This window comes from Coenobita brevimanus, chromosome 22 (assembly GCF_032717465.1).
Source record: "Coenobita brevimanus isolate Jiangsu-jjx chromosome 22, ASM3271746v2, whole genome shotgun sequence".
Taxonomy (NCBI): Eukaryota; Metazoa; Arthropoda; class Malacostraca; order Decapoda; family Coenobitidae; genus Coenobita; species Coenobita brevimanus.
The window spans coordinates 45,045,993-45,072,213 of record NC_136975.1 but is presented as its reverse complement, the minus strand read 5'-3'; the positions used below and the strand labels follow the sequence as shown (position 1 = coordinate 45,072,213).

The following is a 26,221-nucleotide window of genomic DNA, read 5'->3' as shown; positions in this document are numbered from 1 at the left end:
GCCAAATTTTCATTGACTTCAGTACACACTTTATCCTTCACTTCATCCTGCCACTAACCTTGTTATCATTTATTTTCCCCTCTACTGTCTAACAAACCTCTCTTTTCACCTCATCACAATTCTTGATTTTAACTTCACCCAGCTTTTTTTTTCAATTAATTCCTCACCTGAGTCTTAATATCATTGTTGATGCTCACCTTCAGCTTTGCCAAATCATCCTTCACCTCACTGAATCCCTCATCAGATTTATGTTCCAGAGTATCCATGTGTTTTTCAATCAATTCCTGTCTCTTGGAAAGTTTGGTTACCTGTTTCACCAAGTTACCTACCGTACCACAGCACTACACTTGGAGCAGTACCAGCGAATAGTACAGATACTCTCTTGGTTGCTCCTCAAAAACGTATACACTGCCTCACTAGTGCCCTCACACTATATATGATGCCACATGTCACATAAGTTACATCTTAATCCCATATCTTCATCACAAACACGAATTTTGCATGATGGACATACCGCACACCTCTTTGTTTTGTTTACGTTGATTGCCATCTTGCTTCCCAGTCAGCTGATCGACCTTCTCTCTCACTTCACCATCTATTTTTTTTGTCCCAAATCCACATTTCTAGACTTTGTCACCACTTGCCTAGTTGATGTCGTTCTAGAGCCACTAATACTTGTCACAAATTACTATTAGTTGCCAACACATATCAGTAATCGTAATAATTACTATATTGCTAACAACCTCTCTCAAACCCACCCTCACACGACCACGACGGGTAAAAACTGATATTTTAAAAAAGAAATAACAAAAACAAGAAATAACTGATAATAAAAAGAAATAATAAAACAAGAAATAACTGATAATGAAGTGAAATAATTGATCTTAATAATATGAATAAATAAGAAATTGCGTCAAGGGATTCAAAGAGTTAAACTATACTTTACAGTATAACTTTGTATAGTATCAGTTGCCATATTAGTTAGTCAGGTTGTATTAGCAGCCCCAGCACAGGCTATACTGGCTATAGACTACATTTAATTAAACCCGTAGCACAGCCTGTAATGTGTGCTGTAACGCTGTGTGGGAGTATTACAGCACGCCAAGCACCACACCTGTCGCCACCACAGCACCACAGCTACCATCACTACCACTACGGGATGCAAGTACCACACCTTTCGCCACCATAGCTACCATCACTACCATTAAGGGAAGCAAGAACCACACCTATAACCACTGAAACTATAACTCACACTATCACCATAACTGCCATCCATACATCCTGCCACCACTACATCTCTCACTACGAAAGCTATCACCACCATCACCACAGTTATCATTACAGGAATCATCACCACAATTATCACCAATACAGCTATCACCACCACATCTATTACCACGATTACCAACCACCGTCACTATCACCTCCAGTCTCACTATCACCACTATAGTCTTCACTCCCACCATCACCATCACCCTGCCTATCACCACCACCGTCACCAGAATGCAGGATTATAGTGTCTGCTGGCACCGCCACCACTATAACCATCACTGCCACACAACCTCACCAACAGCAGGAAAGATGGTGATATGAGTACTCAGAGTTGAAGCTGCTAAGACTACTAAGCAACAACAACAACTACTAATACAAAACAACTACTACTAATACAGCTACTACTACTACTACTACTAAAGACAACTATACTAATAACGACACCCCTTCCCTCAACTCACCAATAACAGTAAGGTTGGTAATAAAGTTGAGCGTAGGGCTGGTGCGGAAATTGACACTACACCTGTACCTGCCCTGGTCCCCTGCCCTCACCCTCTCGATGCTTAACGCGGGGCTGGGTGTGCTGTGGAACCCTGCGCGTGAACCCAGAACTCGTGGGTCCTTCCAGTGGGTCGGTGGAACACTACGGAGGTCCACGCTGCAAGGGGAGAGGAGATTGTTAAGTGGATGGTAGGGTGGGTGGATAGGAAGAGTGATTTAAGGTCCTTCTAGTGGGTGGGTGGAACGCTATGAAGGTCCACGCTGCAGGGGGAAAAATATTGTTAATTGCTTCAGAGAGAGACAGGTGGATGGATGGATGGATAGATAGATGGATGGATGAAGGAAGAGATTGACAGGGAAAGACTGTTTATAGCTTCAGAGAGATAGGTTGATGGATGGATAGATGGATGAAGGAAGAGGTAGACAGAGAAAGTCTGTTAACAGCTTCAGAGAGATAGGTGGATGGATGGATGAAAGAAGAGATAGACAGAGAAAGATTGTTGACAGCTTCAGAGAGATAGGTGGATGGAAGGATAGATGGATGGATGGATGAAGGAAGAGATAGAGAAAGATTGTTAACAGTTTCAGAGAGATAGGTGGATGGATGGATAGATGGATGGATGGATGAAGGAAGAGATAGAGAAAGATTGTTAACAGTTTCAGAGAGATAGGTGGATGGATGGATAGATGGATGGATGGATGAAGGAAGAGATAGAGAAAGATTGTTAACAGTTTCAGAGAGATAGGTGGATGGATGGATAGATGGATGGATGGATGAAGGAAGAGATAGAGAAAGATTGTTAACAGCTTCAGAGAGATAGGTGGATGGATGGATGGATGGATGAAGGAAGAGAGCGACAGAGAAAGATTAACAGCTTCAGAGAGATAGGTGGATGGATGGATAGATGGATGGATGGATGAAGGAAGAGAGCGACAGAGAAAGATTGTTAACAGCTTCAGAGAGACAGGTGGATGGATGGATGAAGGAAGAGAGCGACAGAGAAAGATTGTTAACAGCTTCAGAGAGAGAGGGGTGGATGAAGGAAGAGATAAACAAGGAAAGATTGTTCATAGCTTCATAGAGAAAGATTAGTGTATGGATGGATGGGCAAACAGGTAAGTACTGTAGGTAGGTAGGTCTAGTATATAAACAAATACAGATGTAGACAGACACAGACTGATAGAGAGAGAGAGAGAGAGAGAGAGAGAGAGAGAGAGAGAGAGAGAGATCCTGCTTCATTAGCATCGAACCCAAAGACTTCAAATTATGACTCTCTCTCTCTCTCTCTCTCTCCCTCCCTCCCTCCCTCCCCCCCACTCTCTCTCTCTCTCTCTCTCTCTCTCTCTCTCTCTCAGCCAAGATTAATTTCCTCCTCTTAACCCCCTAAGGTCTTTATTCCTACCAAGGGAAATTAAGGAAGTTATTCAGATAAATGCCAGACGATTTTATTCAGCTCAGTAAACCCCTTCCCCATCAGAGAGTTTAGAGCAGGGAGAGTGGATGTGGTGGATTGTGGTAGTTGCTGTGGGTGGTGGTAGTTGTGGGTAGTTGCAGTTGTGGATAGTGGTGGTTGTGGTGAGTGGAGGCAGTTGTGGTGGATCGTGGTAGTTGTGGTTGTTGAAGCTGTGATGCGTGGTGGCAGGTGTGGTGGATGGTGGTAGCTGTGGTGGATAGTGGTAGTTATGTTTGTGGTGTGTGGTGGTACTGTGGCGGATGGTGGTAGTTGTTATGGATGGTTGTAGCTGTTGTGGATGCTGGTAGTTTCGAGTGGTAGTTGTGATGGATGGCGGTAGTTTTGATAGCGGTAGTTGTGGTTGTTGAATCCAGTACTACACCTTTTTTTACAATATATTCTGCGCAATGGATAGGCAAAATTGCAGTACATAATATAATATCAAAAACATGGTACTGAAATAATGTTAAAAGTTGTGAATGCCATGTGTAAAAAGTTGACCACATAGTTTTAAAAGTTCTCCATAACCTTTTTCATATTATTTCTTTTTCTTTTTTATTTTCTCATTTCACCCAACTGGAAGTGGTCGACTGTCTTTGCCTTAATATTGTCTAACGTTTGTGAGAATATAATACAAAGATTTATTTATTTATTTATTTATTTATTTTTTTGGTCTAAATATGAAAAATGATATATAAACTTTCTGCTTCGGCGGGCTGCTCTCAAATACAATCGTCTGACATTAGCCGGAATATCGTAGGGGATCTGAATTTCGAAAGACCGCATCTACAGAGGGGGAGTCCAATTTGCCATCCTGCTTGTGTGTGTACCAGTGTCTAATCTTGATATCTTAACGTACCAACTCTTTCGCGATGTTACTCCTCGGACGGACTAAATTACCCATCGTACTGTTATACTGGCGATGGAGAGGACGCCTTCCCGTGGTGGTACCGATTTAACTGGATGACGAAGCTGACCGGGTAAACATACGTCCCTCCTCTCCTTTCCTAACCACTAAAAGGTGAATGGTGGACTGCAGGGGAGGGGTATTTCAGCCAGCAGTCCACAGAGTTCCCGTCCACATGAGCACAGGGTCACTAAACAACAATACATTACGATTATATTCCTCTCCACACGAACACCCAAACTCTTCACAATATCCCTATTCACACACACAGCACGAAACGATCAAAATATTCCTCTCAACACATCCAAACTCTGCCTAATATTATCCACACACGCACCACAACAATATAACTAACATAATATTCCTCCCAACACATCCAAACTCTGCATAATATTACCCCCCACACACACACCACAACACACTACCTCAACAATACACCCAATGACAGTGGAGTGTAGCGTTTCTCTGTATTTTAACGTATAGAAGCGTCAGTGCTGTGGGTGTAAGTATTATGGTCGCTTGTTAGTGTGGCTGGAGAGGGATTATTTGAGTTGTATGGGAGTTCAGTGTATCGCTGTCAATGCTTTAGGGATTATTGTGGCGTGTGTTGAGATTTATGAAGGCTAATGCTCTTAATCCCCAAACATATGCACAGAAATATACGCAGATACGCAGGCTTAAAGCGGATAAACGCGCGTATACACACACACACACACACACACACATACAACTTCAATATTACATACATACACCATTCTCTCTCTCTCTCTTTTATCTGGAAACAAGACTCATTTCCCAATCATCTTTAATTATTCGTTCAGTTTCAATTTCTTACGTTCAAACGAATATAGTAAAATGAGTTGCCGGAATGAGTGCCTTGTGGTCTCCCCATTTTGAGAGAGAGAGAGAGAGAGAGAGAGAGACCCACATCTATCAAGTGAGAATGAAACTCGCTTGCTCTTTCGTGACAAGAGTAGTAACTATAACTAATACCTCATGTTAAAAGGCCTACCTCTATCTATCCATCTACCTATAACTCTCCTAATACATTTATTTTTATCTATCGGTTACTTACAGTCTATTTGCTTTCCAGGAATATCTAATTACAGTATATCTATCTTTGTGTTATACTCGTATTAGGAACTTACAGCACCTTTGTGAATGTATGTATGTATCTATGTACGTATGTGGTTTTTCTATCTATCTATCTATCTGTAGCCTGAATCCAGAGTTAAACAAAGATGGCCGCGACACAATCACCTCTACGCCTCTCTCATACCATTTATCTTCACTTCCCCCCGACACTCCAAACTGCCCTCCCTCATGTGTCATTCCATTCCTCCATTCCATCTTTGTATCCTCCTCCTCCTCCTCCTCTTCTTCTTCTTCTTCTCTCCTCCTCCTCCTCCTCCTCCTCGCTTCTGTTTAGGGCACTCTGTTAAATCATTCCACCTCTCTTTCAGTCCTCCTCCTCCTCCTCCTCCTCCTCTTGCTCGCTTCTAGGATCTCTTCTTTATCCATCCACAATCACTAAGCCTCTAGTATTACACCACCACCACCACCACCACCACCACCACCATCATCATCATCATCGTCACTATCGTCCCAACCCTGCCCTCCTCGACACACCACACTGTCAATCCTTCCTGGCCTTCCCTACAATCCCCCATCAACTTAAATCTCGCCTCCCACCTCCTTCTCGGTCATCCTCTCCTCTTCCTCCCAGTCATCTCGCTTTACACGGGATACGCAGTTAAATCCTTCCATCTTTTTCTCGATCTTTCTTCTCATTTTCCAAACCGCCTCCCTTCAATACACTCCGCTAAAGCCTTCTTGGCCCTGGTCTCCGTCTTCTTCAATCAGCTTCGTTCTGTACAGCCACTCACGCACACACACACACACACACACACACACACACACACACACACACACACACACACACACACACACACGCCCTATCTCCTCTCTCTCTCTCTCTCTCTCTCTGTCCTCCTCCTCCTCCTCCTCCTCCCATCTCCCCAGCCTCTTCTCCTCGATACAATAAACCAAATCCCTCCACCTACTTCTCGCTCATCCTCTCCTCCTCCTCCTAACTCATTTCGCCTCAAGACTCTGCTAAATCCTTCCGCTTCCTTCCTGCCCTCCATTTCTTCAGTCCCCTTGATCCTAGCCTCCTCCTCCTCCTCCTCTTCCTCCTCCTCCTCCTCTTCATTGTTAACCTTCCTTCCTTTATTCTTTTTCGTTCTTGTCTCTTCATTCTCTTCACCTTGGTCTTCCTTTCATCATTCTCCTCGTCCTTGCTTTTCCCCTCTGCATTCTTAGTCTTCCTCTCCTCATTCTCATCAGTCTTAGCCTTCCTATTTTCATTTTCTTCATTCTCACGTTTTCATTCTTTTCTCAACTCTGTGTCTTAGTAGCACTGCTGTTCCAGTCTGGCAGTGCTGTCCCCTTCACTACGCTGACACACTCTCTCTCTCTCTCTCTATCTATCTATCTATCTATCTATCTACAGGCTATTTCAATCGGCTAGGAGCAAATCTCTTATGGAAAAGGGTTAAACAAAATCATGTACAACCCCTGAAGTTGAAAAAAAAAAAAAAATCTCAACCCCTTCATTACGAGGACGTCTTTATCGTGAAAATTCCTCGCATCACCAGACGATTATAAGTAACTCTGAGAACACTTAATCGAGCTGAAAGGGTTAGACAGAGCCTTCAATAAGACATCCTTCCTACGTTAAATAAAAATGTGAGACGGAAGCAAGATCATTAATGCAAAGGACATCGACGGGATAAATGGATAAAAAAATACAAAGAATAATACACAGCAAGAGTAAATACTGGTGGCAGGTGGAGGCGACCATCATCCACTCACTTGGTGTAGCGCTGCCTACTTCTTCCTACACCTTTATCTTTCTTTTTCTGTGTATGCCCTCCTCCTTTCCCATTTCTCCCACCATTCCTCTCACTTTTTCATACTCTTCTTTCCTTTTAATGTGGCTTTACACTGAGTGACAAGTATAATGGTTTATTGTAAGCCACGTTTACAACGCTGGGTGGTAACCATATAACCAACCCATACGTTTTATCCAGGTGTCTAGTGGGTTGGCAGTGGGTTAGTGACCCTCCCAGGAAAGCAACAAACTCAGATACAACCGGCCACCCCTTACGGGATTATGGCGTCTGGCTATAAATAAATGACAGAAGAATAAGTATACCAGAGACGTAGTGAGACCTACGGTTGGCAGCTACACCTAGTGCTTTGGACAGTACAACTTGAAGTCACCCTTTTAGATATCTGAACCCCGGGGCGATATTTAATAGAGAGAGAGTGTATGCGGCTAGTACAGGGAGATATTGCAAAAAGGGGGGAGTGCTGTGAGCGGCTGTGCTGGTCTGAGGTAGTGCTGTGTGGCTGTAGTATCTATATCTATCTATCTATCTATCAGTCTCTATTTACCTGTCTCTCTATTGTTACTACTGATGGGTGGGTATTACTATGTGAGTAATGTTGGGGTACTGCTAAATACTGCTCTCTTGCTAGGGTCATTAAGCAGAACTGAATATTATAATGATATTGCTATCAGGGTAATACTGATACTAATATTTCCTGTTGCTGAATAATGGTACTGGTTAATATTTCTCTTAGGGAACTGATGAATATAATTACCGGGATATTGTTCAGACTAATACTGGGAACTGCTGAATATTACTACCTGGCTAATGACCAATATTAATCTCAGGTATTGGAATATTATTATCTGCTGTTTATGAATATTTATCTGGGTATTTGTATTTGACTCTGAATATTACTACCTGGTATTACTATTACTCTCTGGTATTTCTAAACGTATTAATCTCAGTGTACGTCCATTTGAGTATTACCGAATATTGCTGTAAAGGTTATTTTCGAAGTATTGTCGATATGGAAAAAAAAAGAAAAACTGGAATGGCCGTCGTCTGTTTTTATTAATATTCGCATCGTTGAACGTCTATGATGGCGCACAACTTTCTTTTTTTTCAGAATTCCGATTTTTTCCCCAATTTTGGGATTTTTCAGTTGACAGAATTCAGATTTTTTGTCCAATTTTGATATATATTTTTCAACTTAATCCTTGTGCATTATTTTTCCTCTTTTCTTTTTAATGCCTTCTTTCTACTTTCAATAGGTTTCTTGTGCTTTTTTAAAGATCAGATTACTTTTTTTTCCCTTCTGGTTATATGGTGTTCCAGAATTTCTTCCTAGTGTAATTTTTTTTTTTATTATTTCACCTTTTTTTCATTAGTCACGCGCGATTTTCCCGTCACTTTATTTTTTTCCTGATTCATATATATATTTTTTTCCTTCAGCTCCTTCCTTTTGTATATGATTTCTTCTTTCGTTTCTTTTTTCTTATTGTATTTTTTTTAGCAACTTCTTCAGTTTATTCTTCACTTGTGCATGATTTCAGCTTTCTATGCAACTTCTAGCAATTGCATTATTATTAGTATTATTTTTTTAATTTTCAATCTCCTCCTGTCGTATAATTTTCCCCTCCATGTTTTATTCTTTTCATCATACATTTTTTCTGGTACATTTTCTTTCATTTATTTAGTGAACGAATATTACAGCATTTATTATTATTATTATTGTTATTATTATTATTATTATTATCATCTTTTTGGTTCTACTTCTCTAGAGTCCATGTTTTTTGTGCAAGTTTTCATTTTTTGGATGAATATTCCAGCATTTATTATTATTATTATTATTATTATTATCGTTTTGGTTCAATTTCTCCCAAGTCTATGATTTTTCTGCAACATTTTCTTTCTTTCTCTTTTTTTCTTCCTTTTTTTTTTTTTTTGCATTAATATTCCAACATGTCTCTTCTTCCAGTTTCCCTTCCGTTAGTCCCTAGTGCATGAGTCTTATTTCCTGGTTGATGCAGACCAAGAGTAATTCCCCTTGGCAGCCACTCCCCCTCTTTTCCCCTCGTCTGGATGATAGCGAGGGGAGGAAATTGATCTGCCTGCCCTCCTCACTAATATTCCCTTCTAATTCCCGTCTTTCTCTTCGGTTATCCTTTTTTTCTTCGTCTCCTCTCGTCTCTCTCTCTCTCTCTCTCTCTCTCATTTTCTTTATATTTTTCTCTTTCTTCTTCTTCCATTCAGGCACTCCCCTCTTCCTCCCTTCTCCTCTCATTCACCGTTCTCTTCAGCTCTATCTTGTTTCATTTCATTTCCTCTACCCTCTCCTCAGTTCCAGCCTTCTTCATTTCCCCTCACTTCCTCTTCCCTTTCCTCCCATCATTCCTTACTCTTCCTCTCTCTTCTCCTCCTCCCCTCTCCCCGGCTACAACTCCTCTCCCCTCTTTCTTATGACAGCGAGGGGAAATGGTCGATCTGTATCCCCTCTTCAGTAATATTCCCCTCTTCTTACATTCATTCTTTGACTCATTCTATTCCTGTTCTTAGTCTATTTCCCCTCTTCTTTCTTCCCTCTCCTTTCCCTCTCCACCTTTCCTCCTTTTCTCCCTTTTCTTCTTTCTCTTCCTCACGTTATTTCTTTTTCCTCTTCCCTCCTTGGTTCCTCTTTCTTTTCCTCTGTCATTCCCCCCCCCCCCCGGCATCGACCCCTCTTTTCCCCTCATCTAGGTGATAGCAAGGGGAGAAGGCTAATCTGTCTTCCCTCTTCACCTCTCCCGTCACTTTCCTGCTTACTCTCCTTCCGCCTTTTCCACCTCCTCTTCTTCTCCTACTTCAAATCCGCCACATTTTCATCTCTTTGTCTCCCTTTCCTTCAGTAATCTCCCTTCCTTCCATTCTTCCTATTTTCCTTTCTTTCCTTCCTTCTCATACACTTCCCTTTTCTTCTTCTCCCCTCTCCTTCTTCAGGCACTACCCTCTGTCCTACTTTTCCCCTTCCCCTCTCCCCTTCTTCCTGTCTTCTCCTGACATCTCTCTTTTTCTTCTCCTTCTCTTCCTCCTTTCACTCTTCCGTTTTGATCTTCTTCATCATTCCTCTCTTCCTGTCTCCATTTTCTTCTTCCCATCGCTGTCCTCCTCCTCCTCCTCCTCTTTTCTTCTTCTTCTTCAGTTCAGGTATATTCCTCTTCCTTCCTTCTCCTCTCATCCATCCTCCTTCCTCTTCCCGTCCATGCTTCATCCTCCTTTTCACTTCCCTCCTCCTCCTCCCTCTCTCTTTCTCATTCCTCCTCCTTTCAATTATTCCCTATTGCACCTCTCTCCTCCCTCTACTTCCTGTGCCTGATAGCGAGGGGAAGAGAATGATTTGCCCTCTTCAGTATTAGTAACAGCTTGACTCCACCCTTCTTCATCCTCTTCCGCTTCCTCCTCCTCCTCCTCCTTTTCTTCTTCCTGTTCTTGTTCTTGTTCCTCTTCCACTTCTTCTTCTTCTTATTATTATTATTATTATCATTATTTTTATTTCTCTTCCTCCCCTCCTACCCCACCGCTCTTCTCCCCTAGGCTTCTTCCTTCCCCCTCCACCTTCTCCCCTCCTTCCCTCCCCTCTTCCTATCTCCCCTCTCCCTCATTCCGCATTCCCAAGCGTTCATTTCCTTTCCTCGTCCCTTCACTGTTGGAGCTGGACAAGGGGAAGTAAAGGAAGCATTCTGAGGGGAAACTCATTAAGATTCTCTCTCTCTCTCTCTCTCTCTCTCTCTCTCTCTCTCTCTCTCTCTCTCTCTCTCTCTCTCTCACTCACTCACTCACTCACTCTGTGTGTGTGTGTGTGTGTGTGTGTGTGTGTGTGTGTGTTTATCTTTTTATATTAATATCGAGATACCTGTACAAAATTCCAACATGATCCTTCCTTAATAAAATAATAATAATAATAATAATAATAAATTCCAATATAATCTTCCTCTCCTAAGATAAATTTCAGAAAATAAAACTCGACAAAATTCCCCACTCTTCCTGTGTACAGTTTTGGGCAGTGATATCGCTCCTCATCAATCTAATATTTATGAAACTTTAACACAATATTCAGAAAAGGCCTACTAGATTTCAATACTGGAGTACATAAGTCATCGTTCACTGTCTCTCAATGTATCGTTGGTTTAAAAAAGGGTAATTACATAAACTCCATTAAATATCGTAACAAAATCGTCTGGTGGCCACAAACAAATCGCCTCCATGTCGCCCTGTCCCATGTCATTTCGCCGCCCTCCCCTCCCCCCCAGTTCACACACCCCTCTCTCATATACCTCTCCATTCCATCCCTCCATCTTATCCTCGGTCTCCTCCTCCCTCTCCCCTCCTCCACCGCACACACATACACTCTCCACGTTAGTCTCTCGCTCTCCATCCTCTCCACATGATCCTTTAAAAGTGGAAATGTTGGGTGGAAGAAAGAGACAGGTTAGAGCTAGATTTCTTTACTTTAGAGCAAATAAAAAACTCAGGCTTTAACCTCTCTCCCTCTCTCTCCCACCCAACATTTCCAAAACTTGACTTCTTCCGCCCATGAGGGAGTCAAAAAATAAAGCGACACGACAGCCACCTCGCGCACCTTAACGTTATTGCAATCCAGGTGAGTCGCGCTCGTGTTGACCTCTTCATACCTGTCGTGTTGCAGGCCTGTTGCATCTCTCTCTCTCTCTCTCTCTCTCTCTCCACGGTGAAAAAATTTTAGCGTTTCTTTTTTCAATTTATTTTCTGGGCAGAACACACGGGATGATTTTTTTATTTTTGTTTCCCATTTCCTTTTATTTCTTCGTCTTTTTTTTTCTTCCATTTTATTCTTTGCCGCTGCAGACCAGATCATTTTTTTCCTCTCTCTCTCTCTCTCTTTTTCTGTCTTTCTTTTTCTTTCTTTCTTTCTGTGCTATTCTTCGGCGCTCCACCCTCGACATGAAAGTTGCATCCACTTCCCTTCTTTTTCTTTTTTCTTCAGCCATTTCTTTTGTTTAGAGCCCAATGGACTAGACAGGGTATTTCCTTTACCTTTGCTCACCTCTCTCTCTCTCTCTCTCTCTCTCTCTCTCTCTCTCTCTCTCTCACACACACACACACACACACACACACACACAGTCGGCAAAATCACTAAAATCGCTACATAATCACTACGTCTTCGTGTACAGTAAGCACCACCGCCACTTCATTTTAAAAAAAAAAAAAAAATAAAAAAATAAAAAAAAAAAAAGTTGCAATGACAATGTTTCGAATTCCTTGTCGAGTTTCAATATTAACTCACTAACCACTTCTTGATGCAGTAATATTCTCAGGACCTTCATCTTTAAAATACAACAAGAATATTATTTTATTATTCTAATTTTTCCATGTGGCACCATGCTCTAGATCTTTATTAAATTTTAAAATATTAGGTTACAATAGCACACCTGTCAAATAATTCAGGAACCATGCTATATAGGACTACAAAATCATTAACCTCATCCCCTTATATGACTACAAAATCATTAACATGATCCCCTTACCTGTAGATGGGTTTGTAGTCGCCACTCTTGTACCAGAGAATGAGGAGGGCTGGGTCAGATGGTAAAGGTGAAGTCAGGTTGCACGGGAGGTCAGCGCGTCCACCCACACCAGCCCACACCACATGTTCTGGACCTGTATTGAACGAGAGAGGGGTGTTACGTCATGTCCTTGGAGGTAAATTGCAGGTGTAATAGTGTTCTGGAGATGGAGTGAGAGGATGAGGTGGGGAGAGGACAAAATGGATTCACCGTTATCATTGTCACCCTAACGCTATGACTGATTGATGATTGACTGATGATTTTTTGATTGACTGACTGACTGAAAAATGGATGGATGGATGGACGATGATGATGATGATAACGATGACGATGATAATGATGATGATGATGATGACGATGACGATGATGATGATGATGATGACGATCACGATGACGATGATGATGATGACGATGACGATTTATAGCCATATAGAAAAACCAGAAGCCATTTTGTCTTGCATGAGACTGAGGTAGGCTGATGAAAAAAAAGGAAAATAATCTATGAATGACACAACGAAAACTTCGATAAAAAAAAAAAAAAACATAATCTTCACAAAATTGCACTTAATCATTCTCTCTCTCTCTCTCTCTCTCTCTCTCTCTCTCTCTCTCTCTCTCTCTCTCTCTCTCTCTCTCTCACACACACACACACACACACACACACACACACACACACACACACACATTTTTTTTCTTTTATCTGTTTGACTTGCATTTTGTGTGTCTGCTCTTCTTTCGCTGTATATTTTTTCTTTTTGTCAGAAAGCAAAAAAGTAGGGCAGAAAAATCTCAGACTAATGGAGAGAGAGCAACAGAGAGATAAAAGATACAGAAAGAGAGACTTGAAATGGTAGAAGCAAAAACTCAAGCTGACATAGAAAGAAAGAAAGAAAGATAAAGATACACAGCCAGTGACATCCAAAGGTAAACGGAAAAGCTCGGACAAAGAGAAAGAAAGAGAAAAGGAAGAGAGAGAGAGAGAGAGAGAGAGAGAGAGAGAGAGAGAGAGAGAGAGAGAGAGAGAGGGAGAGAGAGAGAGAGAAGTTGGTTATGCAAAAACTACGAGTATAACTGACAAAAGACAGAGAAAAATACAGACACAGAAAAAGTCATCAAAAGATAAGGCAAAACTCAAACCCACAGGAAGAAAGAAACAGATCCAGAGGGGCCGACAGAGACGTAAAAAAGTATTAAAAAAAAAAAAAAAAAAGGACCAGACACAAAAAGACCATTCGCCATCAGAAGAGGGACTAACTCCAAGGCGATTGCACGGTCATCCATCTTGCCATGTCCAGTCCTTCTTGTGCAACATCTTCTGCAAGTTTCATCCTTTTATGCATCTGGGAAGCGGAGGGGGTAAGCATAGTTGCAATTCGTGTTTTGGGGGGATTTTCTTTATCGTAGTTTCCCTGATCTTCTCTTCTTTATCTCTTATCTTTGTAATTATCTCCCACTCTTCTCTTTATCGTAATGTTTCCTTGCTCCTCTTCTTTATCTCTTATCTTTGTAATCATCTCTCACTCTTCTCTTTATCGTAATGTTTCCTTGCTCCTCTTCTTTATCTCTTATCTTTGTAATTATCTCCCACTCTTCTCTATCGTAATGTTTCCTTGCTCCTCTTCTTTATCTCTTATCATTGTAATCATCTCTCACTCTTTTCTTTATCGTACTGTTTCCTTGCTCCTCTTCTTTATATCTTATCTTTGTAATCATCTCTCACTCTTCTCTTTATCGTACTGTTTTCTTGCTCCTCTTCTTTATCTCTTATCTTTGTCATTATCTCTCACTCTTCTCCTTTGCCTTATCATCGTTATCAATTTTTCTCATCACTTACATGGTTGAGATTAATGTTGTTTGCGGATTCTTTCTTATCGCTGTTATCTTCCTTATTCGTCTCCTTATCTCTAACATCATTACTACTTTCCTCTTCATCATGACTATCACAAATCTCTTTTTTTCTCTTCCCTTTGTCCGGAACAGAAAACAGAGAAAATAAATTGAAAAAGGAATTCTACCCCTATTTACTTCATTAACCATCTTCCTCCCACGACACTTCACTCTCCTTCACTCTCTCTCTCTCTCCCTCTCTCTCTCTCTCTCTCTCTCTCTCAAAAACTCACTAACTAGCTCAACAAAACCAGAGAAAACTAAGGAGAAACACCAAAACTAATCTCATTACCAACTCACTAACAACCTCTCCTCCCACTACACACAACACTATCTTTGTCTCTCTCTCTCTCTCTCTCTCCACATCAGTCTCACAAAGAAACAAGACAGAAATTGAGCGAACCAGCTAGGAAACTTTATATTTTCCGTTTTTCTTCGTTTTTCTTCCTCCATCCAGTTATCTTCCTAATCACCGGAATATCAACACAAAAAACGGAAGGGAGCAAAAGTCAGTCCTAAAAAAAAAAAAAAAAAAAAAAAAAAAATATATTACTCTTATAAACTCAACTCAGCAGAACCACCAAAACTAAGACCCCCCCCCAAAAAAAAAATATTCTCTCTCTCTCTCTCTCTCTCTCTCTCCCTTTACAGATCCTTGTTTTCGGTTTAGTCCCCTTCCCCATCATGGCAGCCAGACACCGGCCACTTCAAACTTTCTGACGCAACTTAGTGGACTCGACTGCGCCAAAGTCCCCTCCTGGAGTCGCCAAAGTTCGCCCCTGGACTCGGTAATGCGGCCATCTGATTCACCACTGACCGCCACCCTCCTCCATGCACCCTTCGCTGGCCCGTCTTCTCGCTCCGACAAGCAATTTCTGTTCGCCAGCTGCACGTCCAAGAAGACTTTGATATTATTTCCATTTTAGCCTCCAAATTCAAACTATACTCCTTTCAGCTTCACTTGGGTTAGATTTTCATTTTTTTTACACCTTATTTCACATAGCTCAGTAAGAGAAAAACATGCGACGGTTCTACATCCATTCTACGGACCTCTTTGTGACTAGCATCATATTCGAGTTAATCTGTTATCACACTTCAGTATTCAAGATGAAGAGATGACAGTTTTAGGCCAAGTTAAAGTGGGCAGAGTAAAGCATTGTTAAAATCGTTAGGCGTTACTGACTGACGAGGCCGCTACAAGAAATCCTCCTGCAGCTAAGAAAAAAAAGAAAACGTAACCTCGCCTTCAGTTTCTAGGAGTAACTTGCCTAGATCGATTTTTACATCATTTTACGGTGAGAAAAAAAGCACGCGTTGTCTGACGAGTACACAGATGAAAAGGGGTTAAAAAAAGGCTTAGATTAACACACACCAAAATGTCTGATCAGCGAGAGAGAGAGAGAGAGAGAGAGAGAGTCCATCCCACACACACAGAACGGTCATCGATTCCTCTGAGTTATTAAATCACTTTCCCAATTTCCGAGCGCGGGTGTAAATGAGCAATATACCAGCGTTTTATGGCGAGTTATAATGAGCCTGGGAAAGATGAGGGAGACGAGAGTGAAGGATTTCCAAAGGGTTGAGTGATGATGATGATGATGATGATGATGATGATGATGATGATGGTGGTGGCGACGACGAGGACTATGGTGGTGGTGATGACTACGATGATGATGATGATGATGATGATGATGATTTAATGTCAAACAGAAAAAAAAATTGCTCTTGTATGTGACGGATACCATCAAATCGAAGCTACGGTTTTTAATTTGTGAGGTTAGCTGATTAAAAATGTCTGGCCATAATTTTTTTTTTTTAGTGTCATGGAGGCTGTCAGTAGGATATAATACACATCAATTACACACACACACACACACACACACACACACACACACGAAACGAAAAACAGCCATCCCACTCCATCCTCTCTCTCTCTCTCTCTCTTTCTCTCTCTCTCTCTCTTTTTTTTTTTCTCTCTCTCTCTCTCTCTCTCAATCTTGCAACGTTGCGGCCAGCAGTCCTCAATCTCAACCACTAGCCAACCATCAGTATGTAATAACTTAGGTGCAATATGAGAGAGAGAGAGAGAGAGAGAGAGAGAGAGAGAGAGAGAGAGAGAGAGAGAGAGAGAGAGAGAGAGACGCGTATAGCAATTACAGTTAGTAATAAGCATGGCAGGATGGTTAAAGTTAGAATTGAATTTGTGAAGCATCCTTACCCTCTAATTATGGTTACTGAGAGAGAGAGAAAGAGAGAGAGAGAGAGAGAGAGAGAGAGAGAGAGAGAGAAATTAGATATTTTATTTGATCTGACGAGACGATTTTGTTCGGGTGAAAGAAATAAGAGGATTTAGGAGGATAGAGTCTCTCACCCCCCCTTTACCTCTATATCCCCTCTACACCCCCCTCTTCTCCCCCCCCTCCACCTCCCCTTCCCTCCTTTCTTTTCCCCCTCTTCACCTCCCTTTATCTTCCCTCCCTCCTCCACCTTCCCTTCCCCCTTCCTCCCTCCATCCCTTCACCTCCTCTTCTACTTTTCACCCCCCCCCTTCCAATCCGTTTTCCCCTGCTTTCCTTCATTTCCCCTTCTCCTTCCTTCCTTTCTTTCCTTATCCCCTCTCCTCCCCCTCTCCCTCCGCATCCCCTCTCCCTTCCTCCCTCTGCATTCCCTCTCCTCCCTCCTTCCACATCGCCTCCCCTCCGTCCCTCCCTCCCCCTCCCTCCCTACTCCATCAAAACATCCACTAGATCAAATTCTTTCCTTCAAGTCAATCTCCCTTTTTAATTCAAGGGAGAATGTGAAAAAAAGGGAGAGGGGGGGAGCCGTATTCTCATGGGCGTTGGAAGCTCCCTAACACCTCCTCCTTGGCGACTTGTTTTGTATAATTATTACACTTCAGTATTAATCTTCATGCAGGATTTGGTGGTGGTGGTGGTGGTGGTGGTGGTGGTGGTGGTGGTGGTGGTGGTGGTGGTGGTGGTGGTGGTGATGATGATGATGATGATGATGATGATGATGATGATGATGATGATGATGATGATGATGATGATGATAACCGTGCCGGAGTTTACAAAAAAAATCCAACTTTCAACCTTTTCACTGTATAATAATTTTTGTCCAATTCTTCGCTTTTCATCCAGGAGTACATTAACCCCCGGGGAAATTAATAAAAAAACAAAGTCCCATGATCTGTTAAATGTCAAATCCAGAATAATACAATTTTTTTTCACATTTTTAAATATTTTAATGGGAAAAATTTTTAGTATTTCCAGTGTATAGTATTTTGCTCGACTTGTGTGCAGTATTTATGGAGATGAATGCACTGCAGTTTAATCTATTTCGCTTTATGTTTCTGAACTGCACTAGACTGCTATGGAAGAGTGGAGAATAATAAACACACACACACACACACACACACACACACACACACACACACACACACACAAACACACACACACACACACACACACACACTACAAACATGGAAGACTGATCAAACAATGAGTCCAGGGAAATGAACAAAATAATCATCCAGAAGACAATGAAACAGGAAATGAGGACAATTGTGATGAGCATATGATGATTTTAATTATGAGGATGATAATGACAGTAATGAATCCAATCGGTATAATGATGATAATAATAACGATGATGATGATGATAATGACGAAGATTTTTAAAAAGGGTACAAATCGGAATCTCTGGTATATTTGTCATGCCAAACCCAGTTACGTTTCAACTTATTTTCTCCATACCCCGACACCGCTTTCTCACACCCTCCTCACTCTCTCTCTCTCTCTCTCTCTCTCTCCAACCAGTTCCAATCAAACATTTTATCTTTCAACACTTCCACCCTCTTCAGCTCCCAGCTTTTTAAGGTCCAGACATCACACCCGCATGCAAGTGTGTGTTTGTGTGTATGTACTGAGCATATATATATATATCGTTACTTCGGAAATGGGTGTCAAAAATCGTCTGGCAGTAGCAGGAATAAAAGATATAGAGTCATACGTAGTTTTTAATCCAAGGACGTCTTTGATGGTATAGCTCAGGGACTTTCTTAGTACCTTCATGCTGACACAAGACGGTTTTATTCAGCCACTATGAGGGTTAATGGAGTTTTTTTTCTCTGCCCTTTCACTACCTTATGTCACTTCAGCTGTGTATAATCGTCTGGGAGAAGTAATGATAAAATATACAACACTTTCTACGTTTTAAAGGGTTAATTGGGACTCATTTCAAACCATCACTGCAATAATATCTCCTAAACTGAGCAGTAATATCCAGAGGTAGAAAAAAAAAAAAAAATCTACGGAATCTTCCTACACATTCCTTTTTATTTATTTTTTACGCAATTTCTAATTAACTTTATTCAGCTGGAGATTTTGAGGTGGAGGGGTCAGATAAATCCTCCCTTGACGCCTTCACTCCTTCATCGTTCCCCAGAGGCTGAATAAAATCGTCTGGGGACAGCAAGAAAACATGACATACACCACTAGAGAGGTTAAAATTTCCTGGCGATAAAAAAAATAAAATCCAGTAATTTATCCAGGTGCTCACGCGATTTACCTTCTCAGTACGAAAAGGTAATTAGTCTGTCTGTCTGTCTGTCTCTCTCTCTCTCTCTCTCTCTCCTAGGGCTTCCATATTCCAATTCGTTTCGTTTTGTTGCTGTGTCGTTTTTTCATCAGGGTTGGTGTAAAAGAAAACTCTCTCTCTCTCTCTCTCTCTCTCTCTTTCACCAACGTCACTGTACATGAAAATATCTTTATGGATCTAAAAATAAAGACTGGCGCTTTGTAAAGGGAAATGGTTGAGAGAGAGAGAGAGAGAGAGAGAGAGAGAGAGAGAGAGAGAGAGAGAGAGAGAGAGAGAGAGAGAGAGATTGTGTGTGGGTGCAGAGTGGATAGAGTATCGAGGGAGCAATCTGTGAAGAGGGCAGAGAGCGTGTCAATACGGGAGGAGGAGGAGGAGCAGGAGGAGGACGAGGAGGAGGAGGAGGAGGAGGAGGAGGAAAACCAATGTGGAAAAAAATGGAGGTGGAGGAAGAAAATACAAGTTTGAGAAAATGGACGTGGAGGAAGAGGAAGAGGAGGAAGGAAGAGGAAGAGGAGGGAGGAAGAGGAAGAGGAGGAAGAAAAAGGAGGAGGAAGAGGAGGGTGACTGATCTCATCGGACCCTGCAAGGAGGGAGGAAGAGGAAGAGGAGGAAGAAAAAGGAGGAGGAATAGGAGGGTGATTGATCTCATCGGACCCTGCAAGGAAGTTGGTTGGAGAGGAAGAAGGAGGAAGAGGGGAAGAGAAGATGGAAGATAGGGAGGAGGAGGAGGAGAGGAAGATGGGTCGGGAGAAGGAAAGATAGGTAGGAAAAGGAGGAAAAATTGGGAAAGGGAAGAAAACAGAGAGAAAGAGAGAGAGAGAGAATGATAGGAAGAAGGCGGAGTCATTATGGGATGAAGGGAAATGGATGGGAGGGAGACGGGAAGAGGAGACAGGAAGGTTGTGGAGGAGAGGAAGGAAGGGAGAGAGAAGTGAGAGGCGCAGGATTACACAGGATTACACAGGAAAGCAAACAGCAACAGACCTTATGGTCCTTTCGAGGCTGCTTGTTAGAGAAAACTATGACTACAAGATCTAACTCTACATGTTGAAGGATAAGGATAGGAAAGCAAGAAGGCTCCCCCCACCACCAAACCCTCCAGGAAAAAGTGAGAAAAACCACCATGCAGCATGGAAAAACTGACATGGAAATTTTATAGGAAACACTGGAAAGGAAAAGTCACATTCTATAATACTTTATCTATAAGCTACCCGATAGAGTAACCTGAAAGAGAAAGTAAACAAATAAAATAATAGTTACGGCATGACATTATAAACCAGTTACATTGAGTTAATGGGAAGTCTGTGGACATAACGTGGAAGCTACACACTGCACAGTGTGGATGTTTAGGGGTGGTGCAGCAGCCTTGCCTGGCGCTTTTAAGGTAGGCAGCAGTCAATCAGGCCCTAGCTCCGTTTGCTCCACTGAGACAAGGAACTCTCCCATGTGGGACAAGTACACAAGTTTCATCCTGAAGCAGTGACCCCTGGTAAATTAAAAAAATCCCGATGGTGGTCACTTGACTAACAGGGACCCTCAGTGATCCACAGCCCATCACAGGTCGAAAGTAAGAGTAGTGACCGTTAACTCAGGGTTATCTGTGCAGCTCCTAATCTGTGCTTATATTGCTTTCTTTGCGCTGGGGAGACTGAAAAGTATATAGGACGAGTGTCTTAGATGAAAGGGGACTGCACAGTGCACAGTGTGGATGTGCAATGCACAGAGTGGATGTTTAGGGGTGGTTCGGCAACCTTCCCTGGCGCTTTTTAGGTAGGCAGCAGTCAATCAGGCAACAGCTCCGTTCACTCCACTGAGACAAGGAACTCTCCCATGTGGGACAGTACACAAGTTTCATCCTGAAGCAGTGACCCCTGGTACATTAAAAAAATCCCGATGGTGGTCACTTGACTAACAGGGACCCTCAGTGATCCACAGCCCATCACAGGTCGAAAGTAAGAGTAGTGACCGTTAACTCAGGGTTATCTGTGCAGATCCTAATCTGTGCTTATATTGCTTTGTTTGCACCGAATAAATTGAAAATGTATAATATCGTGACGCAACACTATGTACGGGTACATTGTTTACGGGGTGTCTTGTAGACTAAGGAGGCATGAACTTACATGTGCCGTAGCTATAAAAGCAAGTTATTCGGACAGAAAAAGAGTCAGCTGAGGATTTTCGTGCAAATACTTGTCTAATTTGTTTTTGAATGTCTCAATTGAGATACTGTTCACGGTATCTGAGGGTAATCTGTTCCAGATATTTACAACTCTGTTAAAGAAGAAGTATTTTGCTTCGTGGGATTGGAATCGTTTTCCCATGATTTTGCAGCCATTACTTCTGGTTTGACTAGACCAGTCTATATCAAAATATTTATTCATGTCTAAGTTGTCATATCCCTTCATGATTTTGAAAACTTCAATAAGGTCCCCTCTTAACCTGCGCTTCGTTAGGCTAAATAATTTAAGTTCTTCAAGGCGTTCCTCATATGGTTTGTTTCTAAGTCGTGGTACCATTTTTGTGATTCTTCGCTGAATTTTCTCTAATTTTTCAATGTCCTTTCTGTAGTACGGAGACCAGAATTGCACACAATACTCAAGATGGGGGCGCACTAGCGAGTTGTACAAGGCAAGTATGACTTTTTCCGATTTAAACTCGAAAGTTCTTCCAATAAAACCCACTAGCTTGTTTGCAATTTTTACCGCATCGGTACACTGCTTGCTTGGTTTTAGGTCATTTGATATTATCACACCAAGATCCTTTTCACTGTCTGTACTTGATAACTGAATATTGTTCATTTTGTAATTTGCATGGACATTGTTACTTCCAATATGAAGTACTTTACATTTTTCTGTGTTGAATTTCATTTGCCATTTTTCTGCCCAGCTTGCTAAAGTATTAAGGTCATTTTGTAACTGCTGCCACTGTAATTTTGAAGTGACTTTACTGGTTATTTTAGTATCATCTGCAAATTTGGATACTTTACAATTTAGACCCTCATCAATGTCATTTATATAGATAATAAAAAGTATCGGTCCAAGTACTGAGCCTTGGGGAACGCCGCTGATCACATTACGCCATTTGGATTCCTTTCCGTTTATCACAACTCGCTGTTTTCGGTCTGACAGCCAGTCTTGTAACCATTTTAGCGTCTTTCCTTTTATTCCATGTGCTTCTATTTTTCTCATGAGACGCTTGTGAGGGACAGTGTCAAATGCTTTCTGAAAGTCGAGGTAAATTATATCTACTGCTCTTGAGTCATCGTATGATTTGTAAACATCATGGAAGAAGTCCAGTAGGTTAGTTAAGCATGAACGACGATGTCTGAATCCATGTTGCGAGTCTTTAATTATATTATTTTCTTCTAGATAATTAACTATTTTATCTCTTATGATTTTTTCCATTAACTTGCACACTACTGATGTTAAGCTGATTGGTCTGTAATTTCCTGGGTGCGACTCATTTCCTTTTTGAAAATTGGTGTTACATTTGCTAGTTTCCATTCGCGTGGAACTTTCCCAGTACTTAATGATTTATTGAATAAGACAGAGAGTGGCAGCAGTAACTCATGTTTTGCTTCTTTGAGAATTCTCGGTGATATTTTATCGGGGCCAGGGGTTTTGTTTATGTCCGTACTATTTATGGCTGAAAGGATATCATTATTATCAATAGCATAGTTACTAAGGACTGTGCTATTTGCTTGGTTTGTGGGTAACAGTAGGTTTCTGGTGGTGTTTTCTACTGTAAAAACAGACGCAAAGTAATCGTTAAGAATGTTTGCCATTTCGACCTCATTTTCAGTGTGTCTGCCATTGTTTGTTTCTAGAGGACCTATTGATGTAGTCATAACCTTTTTCTTTCTAATGTAACTGTAAAATTCTTTAGGATTTGATTTGCACGTATTAGCAATGTGGATCTCCAGTGCTCTTTTGCTTTGTTTGATAAGTCTTTTCGATGTGCGGCGTAGATTATCGTATTGTAATTTATCATCATTATTTTGTGTAGCTTTATATTTATGGTATGCCTGTTTTTTGGCTATTAAGTTACTTTTTATTTCACTGGACCACCACTTTGGTTTACTATTTCCAGCTGGACGTCTGTTACGTAGTGGCACACATGACTTTACCACTTCATTAAATTTTTCGGTGAATATTTCCCATGCTTGGTTTATGTCATCGGTTTCAGACATTTGATTCCAATCTGCAGTTGCAAGTAGCGCTCTGAGCCTGTTGAAATTAGCTCTACGATAATCTGGGACCTTTTCTTTGCTCTCCGTTTCTTTTACTTTTTCAGTAGTAATATTAAACTGTATAGTTCGATGATCACTGGAAAGGAGAAAGGGGTCGAGAAACGGAAGGGGGAAGGGGAAGGGGGAGTGAGAGAGAGAGAAGGAATGTGAGAGAGAAAGACTGAGCGAGGGAGAGGAAGGGAGGGGAAGTGAAGAAAGGAAAAAGAGAACGTGGGAGGAGAGACAGGGGAAGATAGACAGAGAGAGAGAGAGAGAGAGAGAAAGGGGGGGGCAAGGTGGGAAAAGAGTGAGAGAGAACAGAAAATGGAGGGTCGGGAGGGGGAACTCAACAATGAACTTGGAATGGGAATGATAGAGAGAGAGAGAGAGAGAGAGAGAGAGAGAGAGAGAGAGAGAGAGAAATAAGGCTGCTCTCTTTTCGTCTATCTATATGTTAAATGGACTGGAAACTATATGGGTACAAATTAGAGAGAGAGAGAGAGAGAGAGAGAGAGAGAGAGAGAATCACAATTATTTTAAGTGATTTGACCTTAATGTTAATACTTATTCTATTGACCAGTTTCATGACTACTGAGAGAGAGAGAGAGAGAGAGAGAGAGAGAGAGAGAGAGAGAGAGAGAGAGAGAGTTTCTTAAAAATCTGTCTTAAGTTGCATAAAAATCATCTTAAGGTAACATGAAGAAAATGAAAAAAAAAAGTTATCGTAGTGAAGGAGTTACCAATCAAAAAATAAATGTCTTCTTTTACTCTATTGATTATATTCTATCTATCTATCTATCCATCTATCGGGTAGTTAAGTGTCTGTCTATCTGTCATTTAATTTTTAGTTCGACCCTAGTCTATCTATGTATCTATCTATCTGTCTATCTATCTATCTCCTGGCTTCCTCTCCCGACATTTCACCCAGCGCGGCAGCAACAATGAATCCTTCCTTCCTTCCTTCCTTTCTTCCCTCCTTCCTTCCTTCCTTCCCTCCTTCCACATCTCCATCTTATCCTACCTCGCCTGCATTCCACCCTTCCATTCCTCAACCTTCAATTTACTCCACACAATCTTTCATCACACTGCCCTCCTCCTCCTCCATTTCTTCTTCCTCTTCATCCTCTTCCTCTTCTCCTCCTCCTTCCTCCTCCATCATGCTAATCCACACAACCTTAATTTACATCCCTCTCGCCCTCCCTCTCCTCCTCCTGTTATTATTCTTCTTCCTCCTCCCCTTGCTCGTCTTCTTCCTCCTATCCCTTCTCCTCCTCCTTTTACTATTTCTCCTTTTCCCTCCTAGTCCTTCTTTTCAATTTTTCACCACCTCTTCCTCCTCTAAACTTCTCAACAAAATCTTCCTTCCTTCCTGCTTTCATTCTTTCCTTCCTTCTTCCCTTTCTTCTCTCATTTCTTCCTTCCTTTCTTTCTTCTTTCCTTCCTTCCCTCCTTCCTTCATATCTTCCTTCCTTTCCTCCTTCTTTTCTTCCCTCCATTTCTCCTTCTTTTCTTCCCTCCTTTCTTCCTTCTTTTTATCTTTATTTCTTCTCTTCCTTTCTTCCTTCGTTTCTTCATCCTTCTTTCCTTCCTTCCTCCCTTCCTTCCAGCATTTCATTCCACTCCTCCAGCCTCAATATATTCCACAAAACCATGTCCATTCACCTTGCTCTCGGGCTGCCTCTTCTTCCTCTTATCCTCCTTATCCTCTTCTCCTCCCTCCTTCTCCTTTCCTTCTTTTCCTCCTCTCTCTTTCGTCTCCTCTCCTCTTCCTCTTCCTTCTCCTTCTCTTTCCCCTCTTTCGTATGCCTTTCCCATTGTTCCCGCTTCAATAAACTTCCGCCTTTATCCTCTCTCTCTCTCTCTCATTTTCTTCCTTTTATTCTCGCGTTCTTCTTTTTTTTTCTTCTGCTTCTTCTTCGTATCTTCTCTCTCTTCTTCCGTCCTCCTCCTCCTCTCCCGCTTCTTCTCAACCATCTCACCTTCTTCCCTCCTCCTCCTCCTCTCCTGCTTCTTCTCAACCATCTCACCTTCTTCCCTCCTCCTCCTCCTCCTCTCCTGCTTCTCATCTTCTTCCATCCTCCTCCTCCTCTTCCTCTCCTGCTTCTTCTCAACCATCTCATCTTCTTCCCTCCTCCACCTCCTCCTCCTCCTCCTCTAATTCTGCTGCCCACACACCTGGCTCCACACACCTGTCTCCCAAGGAAATAAGTTGAAGTAAAAGTATTCTTAAGGAATTATTAAAGGAATATTATAGTTTACTGGTGAAAGAGAGAGAGAGAGAGAGAGAGAGAGAGAGAGAGAGAGAGAGAGAGAGAGAGAGAGAGAGAGAGAGTTACGAATGTCACTGCACAATAACACATGCAAGCACTGGAGACAGAAAGGCAGACAGAAAGACAAATATATAGACAGGCATTCAAACACACACACACACACACACACACACATACACACACACACACACACACACACACACACACACACACACACACACATCACTCTCCCTACACACTCGTCTTGGCAAAAGCTTGAAAATGTTTACCCAACTTTTGCCGGAACTCCCCAAGGCGTGGTGGGAGAAGGGCAGCTGTGCAGAACCCCCCCCTTCCCCCTCTAAAACCCCCCTCCCCCTCCCCTCCCTCCGATCCCTCCCTCCTGAAACTCCCCCTTCCCACAATCCCCTCCCTCCCTGTCCCCTACACCCCTTGTTGGCTATCTCTCACTCCCTCAGCCTCTCCCCTCCCTTTGTCTCTCTCCCCCACACACGCCCCTCATCCCTCAGCAAGAACCCCAACCCTCTCCTCCCTCTCTCTCCCCTCTCTCTCTCTCTCTCTCTCTTCCCCCTCCTCTAGGCGAAATACGAGTGGTGAAAATAGGGTCACTGCTCTATAGGGGTGCTG

General features: G+C 42.0%; 1 protein-coding gene across 1 annotated transcript in view; it reads right to left on the bottom strand.

The window, feature by feature from the left end:
* Positions 1–26,221, bottom strand: part of LOC145392500 (adhesion molecule nephrin-like) — a 220,444-nt gene that overhangs the window by 25,186 nt on the left and 169,037 nt on the right. Inside the window, exons 2-3 of the mRNA XM_080266891.1 lie at positions 12,572–12,704; positions 1,734–1,930 (exon numbers count right to left, since the gene is read on the bottom strand). Of these exons, the coding sequence (XP_080123017.1) occupies positions 1,734–1,930; positions 12,572–12,704 (330 nt within the window). The remainder of the gene's footprint in view (positions 1–1,733; positions 1,931–12,571; positions 12,705–26,221) is intronic.